This window comes from Pelobates fuscus, chromosome 8 (assembly GCF_036172605.1).
Source record: "Pelobates fuscus isolate aPelFus1 chromosome 8, aPelFus1.pri, whole genome shotgun sequence".
In the NCBI taxonomy this organism is placed as follows: domain Eukaryota; kingdom Metazoa; phylum Chordata; class Amphibia; order Anura; family Pelobatidae; genus Pelobates; species Pelobates fuscus.
Genome location: NC_086324.1, coordinates 127,955,177 through 127,971,446, shown reverse-complemented (window position 1 = coordinate 127,971,446; position 16,270 = coordinate 127,955,177). Strand labels below are relative to the sequence as shown.

General features: G+C 38.4%; 1 protein-coding gene across 1 annotated transcript in view; it reads left to right on the top strand.

Moving 5' to 3' along the window:
- SHISA9 (shisa family member 9) overlaps positions 1–16,270 on the top strand; it is a 451,143-nt gene that overhangs the window by 140,868 nt on the left and 294,005 nt on the right. Inside the window, exon 2 of the mRNA XM_063430301.1 lies at positions 6,798–6,922. Coding sequence (XP_063286371.1) covers positions 6,798–6,922 — 125 coding nt within the window. The remainder of the gene's footprint in view (positions 1–6,797; positions 6,923–16,270) is intronic.

Sequence of the window (16,270 nt, the reverse complement as noted above, 5' to 3'; positions counted from 1 at the left end):
ACTTAAACCAGTATTTAATCTTTACATTTTAAACTTTTTTCCTGCTTACTTGTCCTGGTACATATGAGTTTTGTATATGTGAGTTTTAATCAAAGATTTTTTTTAAACCTTTCTTCCACATACTGGTCCTTTTTCGTATGTTACGGATTCCGTGAGGACTATTTTTTCTTTTGTATAGTGGAATATACAATCAATAGATGAAGATCTCGCTTGTATGGAACGCATATGCTTTCCATTGCCGCGTGAGTTCCACGACATCGGATCCGTCATTACCGAAAATGAGGCTTGAAATGCAAATATCCGGAAGGGGCAGTATGCGGATGTCTGTGTTTATTTCCTACAGGTGGACTGAACGGAGTACTCATTCCTGATTGGCTAACAAGCCGTTAGGAAATAACAAGCGGGATATTTAAACGATATACGAGGACACAACTGGAGAACACTAGCCTGATACCCCTGACAAAGTCTTTGGTCGAAACACGTAGGGTGGCAGGAGAGCTTGTATTTTGCTTTTTTTACTATTCCTGATTTATTCGCCAACTTCTGATCCTGGGTGCTAACGAAACTTCCCCTGAGAGACTGAAGGAACATTGCTATTTTGATGGGCTTTTGAACTTCTTATCTCTTGTGAGTGCGATCTAATAAAGCATCTCTTTGTGTTTATCCAGTTGTACACTATGTTTTGTATTTTTTCTCTCACCCTTCAAGCTTTAGAGTGAGAGAAGAGAAGAACAGAAGTCCTTGTTCTAGAATTATATACTCTGCCTATTTTAACCTATGTTAGTGAGTGTACCTTAGTTCTTATTGTTATATGGTGTGTAATTTTATCTGCACCATTTGTGGTCCCTCTCTATTTTAATTTATTTTAGGTTGTGTACTTTTACATATTTATATTTACGAAGACGTAAAAGAGTCTTCACACTTCCTTTTAAGGGGTAATAATATATTTTTTATTTCCCTGTTTCACTATATGTCACAAGGGTAATATTATGTTGTTTTTTTACATATGAGGATTGTTTCAATTTCTCCTGCTGACTTCTGAACAATGGTTCTCATCCATTGCTTATGAGCTGGTTTCACTAACATAGTTACATAGTTACATAGTTAGATAGCTGAAAAGAGACTTGTGTCCATCAAGTTCAGCCTTCCTCACATTTGTTTTTTGCTGTTGATCCAAAAGAAGGAAAAAAAAAAAAAAAAACCCAGTTTGAAGCACAATTTTGCAACAAGCTAGGACAAAACATTCCTTCTTGACCCCAGAATGGCAGTCAGATTTATCCTTGGATCAAGCAGTTATTACCCTACATTGAAAGATTATATCCTTGAATATTCTGTCTTTGCAAGTATGCATCTAGTAGCTGTTTGAACATCTGTATGGACTCTGATAAAACCACTTCTTCAGGCAGAGAATTCCACATCCTGATTGTTCTTACAGTAAAAAAACCTTTCCTTTGCCTTAGACAAAATCTTTTTTCTTCCAGTCTAAACGCATGGCCTCGTGTCCTATGTAAAGTCCGGTTTGTGAATAGATTTCCACACAATGGTTTGTATTGGCCCCGAATATATTTGTATAATGTTATCATATCCCCTCTCAGGCGACGTTTTTCTAAACTAAATAGGTTTAAATTTGTTAACCTTTCTTCATAGCTGATATGTTCCATTCCTTTTATTAATTTTGTAGCCCGCCTCTGCACTTTTTCTAGTGGCATGATATCCTTCTTTAGAACAGGTGCCCAAAATTGCACAGCATATTCAATATGTGGTCTTACCAGTGATTTATAGAGAGGCAAAATGATATTCTCGTCCCGAGAATGAATGCCCTTTTTCATGCATGACAATACCTTACTGGCCTTGGCCACTGCTGATTGACATTGCACATTGTTGCATAGTTTGTTGTCTATAACAATTCCCAAGTCCTTTTCGTGTGTTGTTATCCCTAATTCACTTCCATTAAGGGTATACGTTGCTTGTGTATTCTTTACGCCGAAGTGCATAACTTTGCATTTTTCAACATTAAATTTCATCTGCCATTTGAGTGCCCAGTCCTCCAGTCTATCTAAATCATTCTGCAGCAAAGTAATATCTTGCTCACATTGTATTATTTTACAAAGTTTTGTGTCATCTGCAAACACTGAAACATGACTTTCAATGCTGTCTTCAAGATCATTTATAAAAATGTTAAATAGAAGGGGTCCCAGAACAGACCCCTGAGGGACACCACTTGCCACCTCTGTCCAGCTTGAAAATTTACCATTAACGACAACTCTTTGTATTCTGTTTTTAAGCCAATGTTCTACCCAAGAACAAGCATTTTCATTGAGACCGATTTCCTTGAGTTTGAACACTAATCTTTTGTGTGGAACTGTATCAAATGCCTTGGCAAAATCCAAATAGATCACATCCACTGCAACACCCTGATCTATACTTCTACTTACTTCTTCGTAGAACGCAATCAAGTTAGTTTGGCATGACCTGTGTTTCATAAAACCGTGCTGATTTTTGCTGATAACCATATTCTTCTCAAGGAATTCTTGAATATTATCCCTTAATAACCTTTCAAATATTTTACCAGCCACAGAAGTTAAGCTCACAGGTCTATAATTTCCAGGCAAGGATTTTGAACCCTTTTTGAATATAGGAACCACATCTGCCTTCCTCCAATCCTCCGGAACACTTCCTGAAAGAAAAGAATCTTGAAAGATTAAAAACAGAGGTTCACTTATTTCTACACTTAGTTCCTTAAGTACACGTGGATGGATACCGTCAGGCCCTGGAGCTTTGTTTATATTAACTTTCTTTAGTTGCTGCAGCACATTGTCTTGAGTTAACCAATTACAATTATTCTGCAAGTTTTTAGTAGCAATCATTTGCACATCTATTGCCATGGGTTCTTCTTTAATATATACGGAGGAGAAATAGTTATTTAGAATTCCTGCCTTTTCCAGTGAGTTGTGTTATGTGAATTTGTTTTTCTGGATGTGAGTATTGTTTCTTTACTATTATTTATTTGGATAACCCTATACCAACTCCCACACAAACACTATACAAACAATACCTCTTACCCAGTGATGACACTATCTCTAACCATATGTCTACCCTAATTTTACCCTTAATCTTACACTATGCCAACCGTAAAAAGGCATTAACACAAATCCAGCATTAACTCTTACTTTACCTTCACACTAACCCTACATTAATCCTACCCAGATAACCCTAAACCTACAGCTTACCATAACCATAACCCTTTCCTAGCACTAACTCTATCCATACCCTACTCTTATCCCTAAATCTAACTCTAATCCTACCATAACCCTAACTCTAACTGCACACTAACCCAGCCCTAACCCTAAAGGAAACCCCTTGCTAACATCAATTCTGATATCAAAACCAGGAGTGGTGACCGCCATCTAATGGCTGTTTTCAAAATTACATTCACAAGAATTATGAGCGAAGCCTTCTTCCCAGCCTATTACACTGTGGTCTTGTAAAGCTGTTGACAGACAGGGTGATCCTGCCAGGGTCAGTCCAGAAAAAACAGAGCTGAGCAGAATCGCACAGCTGCAGTTTTATGAATGAATTTAAAAGGGCTCTAAGCAGTGCAGTCTGGGGCCACTAACATTACGATCGCTACATCCAACTCTGCAATCAGCTCATCAAAAAATAGTTATCCATTGACACCTGGGTCTTTTATGTGTACTTACGCCCATTTACACCCGCCCTGTGTTGCAAAGCATGAAGCATCCTAATGTCGAGAAAGAGTTAAAAAGTTGTTATATCAACCATGCAAATGGGCATTTTAGATAACATGATGGTTGACACCAAGTGTCTATTTTAGTTTGTAAACTTGCAAGTTTGAATAACAAAATGTTATTGGCATATAGTTATTGGCATGTATGGAATTACTGGCAAATAGGATGAAAAGTATGGCATAACTGGTATCACTGACATGTGGTTAGATGAAGTACAAGATTGGGCAGTTATTTTAAATGCATTTAGGCTGTTAAGAAAGATTAGAAAATGGAAATGTTTATTAAAAAATCTTTTGTCAAAAAAATAGTTAAAATAAATTGTTCTGTGATGATATGGGTGAAAATGTGAATGTTATAGGTTTTGAAATTTTCATAAGAGAGGCAATTCATTAGTTGGAAAAATGTGCCATAAGCCCCCAGACCATTAAGGAAATGTAGCTGTTATTATAACTTAAAAAGATTGCACATTTCGACATTTAATAACTGGATATTTTTATTACCCAGACACAGACTCTAAATGTTATTTCTTCTTAGAAGAAACACGTTTTGAACCTGTTAAAGTATGCCTCAATGTCTCATTTAGAAGCATTTTGATCTGTTTATAATTAACATGGTCAAACATTGGGAAGCCTAATAATATGGTGTTAATTGAGATTAACTAAAAACCTCCTGAAATAATTAATTTTAAATAGGCCAGTATAATCTATGTACATTGTTTACCTTCTTTTTGGTCAACAACATATATTGAGATGAATGAAAGGCTGACCATGGTAGTCTTTTTCAAGTCATATTACAATGTTAATAGTGTGAATTGACGATATACAATTCAAAATATATCTGTTACCTTAAAGATGTTTAAACATAAAATGTTCTCCTTAACAATGTCATATTTGTTTAAAAAAAAAAAAAAAAAAAAAATAGAAAAGAGGTCCAGGCACTCAAACAGCTTCAGGCAAATTAATTGGAACAGAAGGTACACTGCAATCTTTCGACCCACTGCAATGTTCCAACCCACAAATGGGTCTTTGTCAAGCTGCAGTGTACCTTCTGTTCTAATAAATTTACCTTAAGCCAGGCATAGACAACCTTTGGCACTGTAGCTGTTTTGAACTACAACTCCCATGATGCTTTGCCAGCATTATGGGTGCAAGAGCATTATGGGGATGTAGTCCACAATATCTGGAGTGCCAAAGGTTGCCTACCCCTGCCTTAAGCTATTGGTGTGTCTGGACCTCTTTTCTATTTTTGGTGACTACATTTATTTGGATTGTGCTGCTCCATGGTCCAGTTGAGCACCCATGGCTTTCTTGTGGAGTGTGGTTTCTATGAATATAGTGCAATATACATTTTTCACTGCCTATAGTGAACTGAGATAAGTAAAAAAAAAAACATGCAAATCTAAGGCCAAAAATATAAAGTCTTAGATGAACAATTTTACCCTTAATTTTGTAAGATGCATGTCAAGTCACCATAAATTACATTATAGAGAATAAACCCTCATATGATTTTATTTTTCAGTCTTAAACCTTTTGCAAAAATTAGGCAATGCTCATGAGACAAGAAATACATATGTGCGCTGTGTCTTTAAGACAATTGATAACACACTAGGCAATGTGATGTTCATACCACTTAATTTATATAAAAAAAAGTGCATATGAATAAAATACAAACAATACCTTTAAAGTATCACTATAGGGACAGGAACAGAAACATGTATTCCTGACCCTATAGTGTTAAAACCACCATCTAGCCTCCCTGAAACCCTCACGCCTCCATAAATATAGTAAAAATCTTACTGTATGCAAGCCTGAAGCTGTAACTCTGCATGCTGTTAGAGCCAGCATGATTCAAACACAGCCCTGGCCAATCAGCATCTCCTCATAGAGATGAATTGAATCAATGAATCTCTATGAGGAAAGTTCAGTGTCTGCATGCATTCTACTGAATGTTTGGATACATTTTAGGCAGCCATGACCCAGGAAGGATCTCTAACAGCCATCTGAGGAGTGGCCAGTGAAGTTATCACTAGGCTGTAATGTAAACAATGCATTTTCTCTGAAAAAACTGTGTTTACAGCAAAAAGCCTAAAGGTAATGATTCTACACGCCAGAACAAATTCAATAAGCTGTAGTTGTTCTGGTGACTAAAATGTCCCTTTAAAGTGCACTATACCAATAGTGCTGAAGCAATAATGTACAAAACATGCAACAAAGTGCTATAATTAACTGTGCAAAAACAGTGTAAAGGTCAACGATCCACTTACATCAGTGTATATCCACATACAATTGTGAAAAAGAAAATAAACACAATAGGACAATATTGCCAGTTTACATGAAGTCGTAAATAAGGGAAGGAGAAACACTCAAAGACACATAGCAGTACAGCCTGCTTAACTATATTCACTCCAAATAATATCCCAAGGACTGTGGTAAAGGTACTCAGACTTTATTCCAATCAGCAATGAAATCTCAGACTTTATTTCAATCAGCAAGGCTGATAAAGCTCCCATGCACTTGGTTCCCCTTTTAAGTGTCACCCTCTTATTTGCCAGCTATATGAGGTTTCCAGGCATGCTTTGATCGTGCGGGGGGTAGAGCTTACTAGCAGCATGTGTGCGTATGACATTAGGGAGCAATTACGCGTTTCAGATCTGCCCTTATTTTACCCACAGTCACCTTTTGATATGAGACATACCGTACATATGCCTGCACATATTGGAACCACAGGCTGTTCTGGCCATGGGTATGCAATTTTCGAAAACACCTCTAATTCTAAGTTCTAAAAAAAGCTTTGCTCGTAGCTCAAACAAATTCTGCAGTGCCTAATTCAATGAACATTATCACCATAATGGAATTGTTTAGTCTGTAAGTGTATGTTTTATTACATTGCAGTGCTTCATTGAATCATAATAATGCTCATACAAATTGTTTTATTCTGCTGTTTTTTTTTTTAACATTGTAGACGTTTTATGTATTGTGTCAGGATGCTTGTGGCTGAATAGCTAGTAACAATTTTAATCTGAGTGTACAATTTTACTCCTATTCCCAGGGCTCTCGCTGATGTGTTGCGAGATCAAAATCATTCTTCAGTCGATCACATGGAAAGAGATTCAAACCTTGTCGTTCACATGCAACATTACGAAACTATGTCCAGACCACCTACAAATAACTTACGTGAGTGTCATTACATGAAATTGATTTATTTTTTTACATAAATAGGTAGACTGAATTTTTAAGGTATCAGCATTCTAGTTATATGTTTTAGATGTGTTCTTATCTTCTTTAAAGCTACTAGTGACTTTAATAGGCAATTATGTCCTTACCTTTAGGCCCTGTTGTTGTGTCCTAATTTCTTCAGGTGGTTTGGAACTCCAGGGGTCGATTAAGTTCGTTCTTGCTTGCAGACCCATCGAAATGTTTTCTGTTTTCCCATGAATGGATTTGTTGTGTTTGGAGACACATCTGCTTCTACTGTGGATTTTTTTCCTCTTTCTATTGCTAATATCATCTGCACATTTCTGCTGATTTTCACTTTCACAAAGTCCCAAAAGATTCATATGTAAATAGGAACTGCACTAGAAGAACATATCGTATCCCACTGTTGCTGTTTATTTAAGTTATGTAGAATGCACATAAATGGCTTTGCTTCTGTTGTCTTGTTAGAATTGAAGCATGTCCTTTCACAAGTCTTCAGTAGATCAACATCAGTATTTATCTCCAAATTTTTGTATTTTTTTATATAAAAAATGTTTGTTTTTATTTTTTTTTTATGGTACGTTTTGGAGAAATATTCTTATTGTTTACCTAGATGGGTTTTTGTGTCAGGTTTATTAACTAATTTATAAGTTTCTCATGTTGCTAGGGAAAAATATTCCAAACGTATTACTGTTAAGTTTTGTTTTACTGCTAAGACCAGAAGACCTTTTTGAAATATATTCCTTTGAAGGGTTCATTTGGACTATAAAAGGAAACTTGGATCTCTCTTGTGTGGCTAAGCTTGATCTACAGGAGAACTATAAAAATGAAAATAATAATGACATAATTCAAATATCAAAAATACAATATTGATAATGCTATTAAAAATAATATAAATATTAATAAATGCCATCAATATGAGCTGCAAAAGATGTCAGGCCAGATAGATCACCAGTTCACTGAGATATTCGTGGAGTAACTCATGGGCTACACCTACTGGACTCCCTGAGCACAATTCAATCATATTGGTGGCAATACATTGGCAGGTCAACTGAAATTCCCATTATCTTGGGCTATAGGCATTTTTATTTTAAAGCTAAACGGTCGCTTTCCTAGAAATTTCAGTTCCTTGTTCCATTTCCATGTTATTGCTATTGCAGAATTTGTGGCATTGATCAAAAATTGTAAGTAAAAAAGTGTACTTATTAATGGTACACTTTCATGTTGTGAACGAATCATCACCCCACAATGCCTTGGGCATGTTCATGGCTCTCCATGATCTTCAAAGAATTGGCATACAAGTGCATGCATTCTGAAATATTCCTTCAGTAATAACCTGTCTGCGCATGCACAGTTTGACAATGATACCTACATTGTCCCGGGCAGAGCATGTGAATTAATAAAACTGGAATTAGTGAGATGAAAAACCAAACCCTTAAAGTTTTAGTTAACAAGATGAAAGGGTTTGAAAATCTCACAAAAATAATTCTCACAATTTGGGCAATTAAGCTAATATATCTAGGGGAAAAAAAGTAAAAGCTAAGAGCACGAGATACGGAGCTGTCCCTGAATTTTAGGTATTAATAACCTGCCCAAATTTGAACTTAATTTGACTGTATGATTAAAATAACTATTCCATAACAATATCAGCATGGATCTCTTTGTTTCTCTCTCCCTATCTAACTTTATAGAATACTTAACAGTGAACTGTATAGTATAAAGAAATAATGCCAGTTGGGGATTATATAGACTTCATAATAAACCATAAGGCACAAGATTGAAAGTCAAACGTATCTCAGTAACTAAGCCCTTCACTAACAGTCCTGGTACTGTTCTTTAATAGGGATCCAGCATTGTCCAGTTGCAGTCAAAGCATACATAGATTATAAGGAATAATGCACTGATAGTCGTGCAACTATTAGAGAGAAAAAAATAGAGACAACGTTACAAAGAGAAATACATTTATAATTAAATATGAAAATGGCAGGGCCATTCAGTAAAGTGAGAATTTAAAGTAAATTTCAAATTTAGGGGAAAATATCCAAGTTGGTGTTCAACGCTGAAGTACTTTTAAAAATGTTTATTTTTTTAAAATTGCTGGAACCCCAAAAAAATTGTGATCAGAGCATTATTGCGCTATTATTTTACTGTTTAATTTTTATTTCCGTTAATTGTGTTAATCGTTCTATATTTCTATGCAAGTTTATATTTTTTTCTACAGTACATAGAGATGAGGATTTGCCTGTGCTGCAGTTGATCATGGGAAAAAAAAGCCAAAACAAGCTTTTTGTGTGCATGATGAAAACTATACTTTTTAATGATTCAGAATGTTTGGATGGTGCATCCTGCTTTGAAAATGCAAGCAATTATGCTCAAGAAAAATTGCCAGTAAATGCTGTATGGGTGCTGGAAATAGCTCTGGTCTTGTTGCCATTTATAAAATGCACATAATAATACAGTAACTGCAAAACTAGGAAGGATATCGGTCCATAGCTTCATCCATTAGGTGAATGTTTTTGAAAGAGTGAGACTGATGTTTCTATCAGAGTATTGTAGCAGTGTAAGAGAGTGTGCTATTTAGAGCTGAACTCGCAGCGATAGACAATATAAAGCTAGGTTCAAATAACAGGTTTAAAAGTTCACTTCCACAAAGGGAACTATAAAGCACAACGATGTTTCCCGTAGAAATACGAAAACATGTGTAAGGTAGGATAATTCTATTTATGTAACAATAATACATAATCATTTATAACCTAGAAGATTTCTAGGCTAGTTTCCATGGGGAATGTGATTCTTTCCTATTTAAATGACAAAGACAAAACCATGCCACAGTGTCACGTCCCTTTTAATCCATTCTTCTAGATCTCATACTGGATTTGGAGCAAATATAAATCTAGTTGTTAGCGACAATGTCAGGGATTTGCTGTGAAAGATGTTGCCGTGAAATGGAGTCCAGGTAGTTAACAGTCATCAATGCGCTGAAGCTTTGGTTGTTTATTTTGACCTATTTCACTACCGTCAACAGGTTTGCAGTTTGCATGTGTTGCAGAGGTTGTTCTGTGTGTTCTGTTCTTTTGTCTTTAGGATAGTCTGTCTCTTTGAGAGGGACATATTCACTAAACAGAGAGATTTGAGAAAACTGTCTAAATTGGTTATTAGGGCCTAAATGTTGTAAGTTGGATAGTCATCTCACCCAGGTGCTACCACAATTTATTTGAGGACAAAGTTAAAACAGCAAACATTTCGAGCAGCAGCCCTTTCTCAGTGCTAATGTCCTCAGGACACCAAATTGAATATTATCAACCTTTATCAAATTGATTTGTCTTTGATATAATAGAAGGCTTTGTTAATATTTAGTGCACTTTTAAGATGAAGAACACTATTTAGGCTTTCCATGCAGTAGGTTTTCATGTTCTTACTTTGTCTGTGTTTTTCCCTTTTAATTCTAAAAGGATTTGTGCTTTAATTTATATGTCCAATGTGCAGTAAATGTCGGCAAAAGGTTTCGTTGACTCATTTATTGAAGTTCAATGACCATGCTGCATGAAGATATCCTACCTCTTTTGCCTTCCTCATATACTTCTAGACAAGAGATGTTGAACTATATCTGCTCTGAAATGCTTTTATAATCCAACTCTATATCTATGACATCCTTCAACTTATTTAGTGTGGGAGATGTAGCTAACAAAAGATTATTATTATTATTATTATTATTATTATTATTATTATACTTTCTTTGAGCACCATCACATTCTATAGCACAAATAAAAGACACAATACAATATAACTAAGAGACAATACAAACTATGACAAAGTAATACAGGAGAAGATGAGGGAACTTATAATCTAGATGCATGGGGAGGTGAAAAACAGGAGGTGCAGACTGCAAGGTTGAGAATGATGTTAATACTGAGTGGGATGAGGGCATATATTGGGTAAGTGGAATGCATTAATTATGGAATTGGGTGGTAGACTTTAGGGAGCGTTCAAAGGAAGAGAGGCTAGAGGAAAGTCTGGTAACATGGGAAAGTTTATTCCAAAGGGTTGGTTCCCCACAATATAAATCCTCCAGTCTAGCATAGGAAGATGTGATAAGAGAAAATTCAAGGAGTAAGTTGTTGTTAGATCTTAGGGGATGGGTTGCAGTATACTTGTTGATTAGTTTGGACAGGTAGTGGGGGGCAGCGTTAGCAAGAGCTTTGTCAGAGTGAGAATCTTGAATTTTTATATCCTGTAAATGGGGAGCAAGTTTTTATTGGGCTAAGTGTATAACAGAATTGAAAGATCATCAAAGCAAGTTAGCAGTAAACGTTTGGTCGCGCAGGACCTGTGCATATTGGTTAACATCATTCATTAACATTTGCTTATGCAATTCTATTGCATTTTGTGTGTTGGGTGGCTCAATTTCCGTGCCCAGTCATTAGCTCTCAGTAATGTTAAGTACAGTTAGATAGAGTGTGCGTGGAAGCATGTACAGTTTTCCCTGATTTCGTACCCACTGTCTCATTTAGTTTTATTCGTTTGCGTACCTAGGTTCTGGTCAGCAGCGATGAGTCAGGAGGGAGAAGGGATTCTCATGACCATTGATGCTTGCGTGTGTGCTGCTGCATGGGTTTGTCAAATCACAACTGCTCATCTGATTCATGTAGTCAGTCACTTAGGTCAAGTTATGCTGTTAGCGTTTGTATATAGAAATTTCCAGGTGTTCCTGGCTTATTTGTCATATTTCTTGGGCTATGTGTAGTATGGCGTTTGTGTCCAGAGTATCATGTTTCTATGGTAGTGAGCCAAGTCCTCACAGTGCGATTGTAGGTATGTAGATGACACATCCTGTTCCTGTTTGCGGATCATTTCTGGCCATAGCTTCTGGTATCCAGTACTCTTTTTACAATTCTTGTTTATTTTTTCTTGTTTTTTCTGTTTATCTATTCTATGACTGTTTTTCTTTATGCTGGGTTTTCTGGGTTCCTTTATTCCATTTCTGGAATTCCCATTCTCCTGGATTCCTTTAAATGTTTGTTTTTTGTTGCCACACCCGTTCCTTTGCTATTTCTCTTTTTGTTTTAGTGTGTTCTTGCAAGCAGTGGTCTAATTCCTCTGCTCCTTTTTTCATTACAGGTAAGTACTGTGTGTGTTTTATTATTGTACTTTTAGTCATGCATAACTAGGCAGTTAGGACCCACCGTAATTGAAGTACTTTGGCGCAGTGGTGGGCTGCATACATCTTGGCCATTTATGTATGTCTAAATCTCCAATGTTTATTACATATATAGTACTTCTCCTATTTCTCCTCTTGTTTTGCCTTGTATCCCTTGTTGTGTTTTATTTTGTCTTGTATTCCCTGTTCATGTACAGTCCTGTCCTGCCCTGTCCATGTCTGGTTCTTGTTCTGGGTTCTGCTTTATGGTCTTGCTCCAGTTCTGGGTTCTTCCAATCTTGTCTTTTTATCTTGTTTGGTGCCTTGCCTTGTTTCTAGTACTGGATACATATATGCATATTATCAAGCTCCTGGGATCTACAGTAGCTGCTTCAGGACCCTGGTATGTGGCCGCACAAACCCTGGTGCTCAGCACCAGGGGGCTTGTGGTTACCCTGCACCAGACCCTGACTGTTCATTTCTACACTGTAACTCCTACCATCATCAGGGATACAGAGGGCCCGAACGCTGGACCGCCACCCGTGACAGTAGATCATCTCGTACCTGGGATGTCCTCCAGGGGTGTCCCTCCCATCTCCCTCTGATCTACACGGCTGCCACTTCTCAGAAGCGTCACCCCACTCAGGGCTGTACCCTGATCCTCCATCTAGAAGTGTTATAAAGTAGTAATAAGCTTAAAGGTGTAAGGTAAGATGTGTGTAGAGATGGATGTGGAGGTGTGGGTTAAGGTATAGAGAAGAAGAAAATCAGATCAGAGCCCAGCACTCCTGGATCTCACCACTCTCCCCCAGACGTCTTCCCGCGTTTAGTCATCAGTAGTCTTCTCTGCGAGGTATACATACCAAGGTCTCCACTGACCTCTGTGTCTTTCTCTCTGTCCTAGTAAGTCCGCTATTTTGCCGCGTGTATTTCTTCCACCTTTTGTAAGCATTGACCGATGGTTTGGGTTGGAGTTGCTTCCAGTGTACAGTGTGTTTGGCAGCGATGAGTAGGTGCCTCAGCATATTTTTTTTGTATATGGCAAGTGGAAGCTCTGTGTAGTGTAGAAAAACGGTCTCTATGGTGAAGCTTGGTATCTGCTAATATCTGCTGCGTCATCTGTTCAATCTCTTCCCAGTATGGTTTGATTTTAGCGCAGTTCCACCAAATGTGGCGTAGAGTCTCAGTCTCCGATTCACATCTCCAGCAGGTGTCCGGTATGGTTGGGAAGATGCGATGTAGGAAAAGATGGTGTGCAGTACCACTAGGAGGTCAATTTGTAGTTTACCTCCTGATAATGGGAGCTCGTTGAGCTTTCATGTCTTAGAAGACGTATTTTCTCCCATTGGTCCTCAGAAAAGGTCCGGCCCATCAAGTCTTCCCACTGTCTCTTGAAGGTATCTTTATTCAACCTTTCTTCTACTATGAGTCGTTGGTAGAGTATGGATACATTGCACTCTGCGTCTGGTGTCTCTGAGAAGAGTTCTACATGCCAAGTCAAGTCCCGGTGGATCTAATATGTACTGAAGAGGTGAAAGTCAGGAGGGGAGAAGACCAGTTAGTAGGCTATTGCAGCTGCCCAGAAAACAAATAACAAAGGGAATGTTATCTGCTCCATGGTTAGTAGTGCTACTAAATAGATCTTAAACTCTAAGAAACTGGTCCATTAATACCTACTTCAGATTCTTCTGCTTCATTTATTATTTGTTTTATGTGTTTTTCTCATAGTATTACAGATTATATATACTTGCATCATGTGTGAATGTTCTTTGGCACAAATCTTTATTGATTTACTGTTTTTTAGCCGAACTAAATTTTGTTCATAGAGTGATTCGGTTCGTCTGAATTTTTTTCATACAGTGATTCGGTTTGTTTGAATTTTGTCCAATAAATTTGGTGTGATTCAGCTCACATTATGCATTATTATATTTTGCATTGTTATATTGCATGTTAAATAATAGAAAAAGGACAAGTGTCACACTATCTTTTTATTTATTTATTATTGCCATTTATATAGCACCAACGGATTCCATATCGCTTTACAATATTATGAGAGGGGGGATTTAACTATAACTAGGACAATTACAAGAAAACTTACAGGAACGATTGAAGAGGACCCTGCTCAAACGAGCTTACAGTCTATAGGAAGTGGGTTATAAAACACATTTGGACAGGAAATAGTAATCAAATAAGGTGGGAGTAAAGCAGAGCTGAGGGAGAGAGTAGAGTGCAGCCCTATAGGGGAGACCAAGAGGTACAGGTATGTACGGCAGAGGTTACTCTTGATGGGTTTTAAGGCACTTCTTAAATTATTGAAGACTAGAGGAAAGTCTAATGGTGGTAGGCAGGCTACTCCATAGGAAGGGAGCCGCCTGCGAGAAGTCCTGCAAGCGTGAGTTGGCCATACGGGTGCGAGCAGCGTTCAGGAGAAGGTCACGGGCAGAGCGGAGAGAACGAGAAGGGGCATACCTATGGATCTGTGATGAGATATAAGAGGGGATAGAATTATTCAATGCTTTATAGGTATGGGTTAGTACTTTGAATTGACTCCTATAGGACACAGGAAGCCAATGTAAGGACTGACTGAGGGGGGAGGTGTGAGAGGACCGACTAGAGAGGAAAATACGTCTGGCAGCAGCATTCATTACAGATTGTAGCGGGGCAATACGGGAAAATTCAAAGGTGAGGCCAGAATCAAGTATGATGCCAAGACAATGCACTTGCAAAGATGGACTTATGTGGATACCACTAACTTGAAGGGAGAGTGAAAGAGGAGGATCAGTATTAGGAGGAGGAAAGACAAGGAGCTCAGTTTTAGAGAGATTGAGTTTCAGAAAGCAGGAGGACATCCAGTCAAAGATGGAAGAAAGGCAAGCAGTGACACGTTGCAGGATGGCAGGGGAGAGATCCGGGAGGAGAGATATATCTGAGTGTCATCAGCGTACAGGTGGTAGTGGAATTCAAAAGAGATAATACGTTTGACAAGAGAGGCAGTATAAAGAGACAATAGAAGGGGACCAAGGACGGAGCCTTGGGGGACTCCAACCGAGACAGGGCGAGGGGAGGAGGTATCATTAGAAAAGGAGACACTAAATGAGCGTTGGGAGAGATAAGAGGAAAACCATGAGAGGACACAGTCACAGAGACCGAGTGATTGAAGAGTTTAAAGAAGGAGAGCATGATCAACGGTGTCAAAGGCAGCAGAGAGGTTAAGAAGAATTAGTATGGAGTAGTGGCCTTTGGATTTAGCTGCGATTAGGTTAGTAACTTTGATAAGAGCAGTATCAGTAGAGTGGAGAGGGTGGAAGCCAGATTGAAGAGGGTCAAGGAGAGAGTTAGAATTGAGTAAAGACAAGTCTTTCCAGAAGCTTTGAGGAAAAAGGGAGCAGGAATATGGGAAGATAGTTAGAGGGGTAGGACAGGTCGAGAGATGTCTTTTTCAGGATAGGTAGTACAGTGGCATGTTTAAGGTCAGCAGGGATAACTCCAGAAGAAAGAGAGCAGTTGAAGATGTGTGTTAAGGAAGGCACAAGACAAGGGGAGATAGATCTGATAAGGTGAGATGGGACTGGATCAAGCAGGCAAGTGGTGGGGTGAGAGGAAAGGAGAAGCGCAGCCACCTCTTGTTCAGTAAGAGAAAGTCTGAAGGGTAGGAAAGGCATGATCTACGTGTGGTTGAGAAAGAGAACGGCAAGGTGGGGAGAATTCTTTCCTAAGCTGTTTAATCTTGTTGGTAAAGTAGCATGCAAAGCTATCGGCTGTAAGGTTAGTTTGGGGGATGGCCACAACAGGGCGAAGAAAAGAGTTATAGGTGTCAAAGAGACACCTGGGATTGTGGGAGCATGAACTAATGAGAGGAAAAGCATGACTGTTTGGCGACGGCAAGGGCTGGGCTGCATGAACACAATATGAATGTATAATGGAGAAAGTCTGACTGGGTGCGAGACTTCCTCCAGGAGAATTCAGCACAATGGAAGCATCTTTGTAGGTAGCGTGTTGCTTTAGTATGCCACGGTTGGGGGGGTGTCCTCCTCAAGTTGCATGTTTGCATGTTATATGTGGAGATGGCCAGTGAGGGACAGGAGAGGGAAAGGATGAATACCAGTTGTGCCAGCTGCTGGAGGTCAATAGAATTAAGGCTCCTCCTGAGTTGAGGGGGGTTAGGCTGAGGTTGTTGGCTGAGGGGCTAC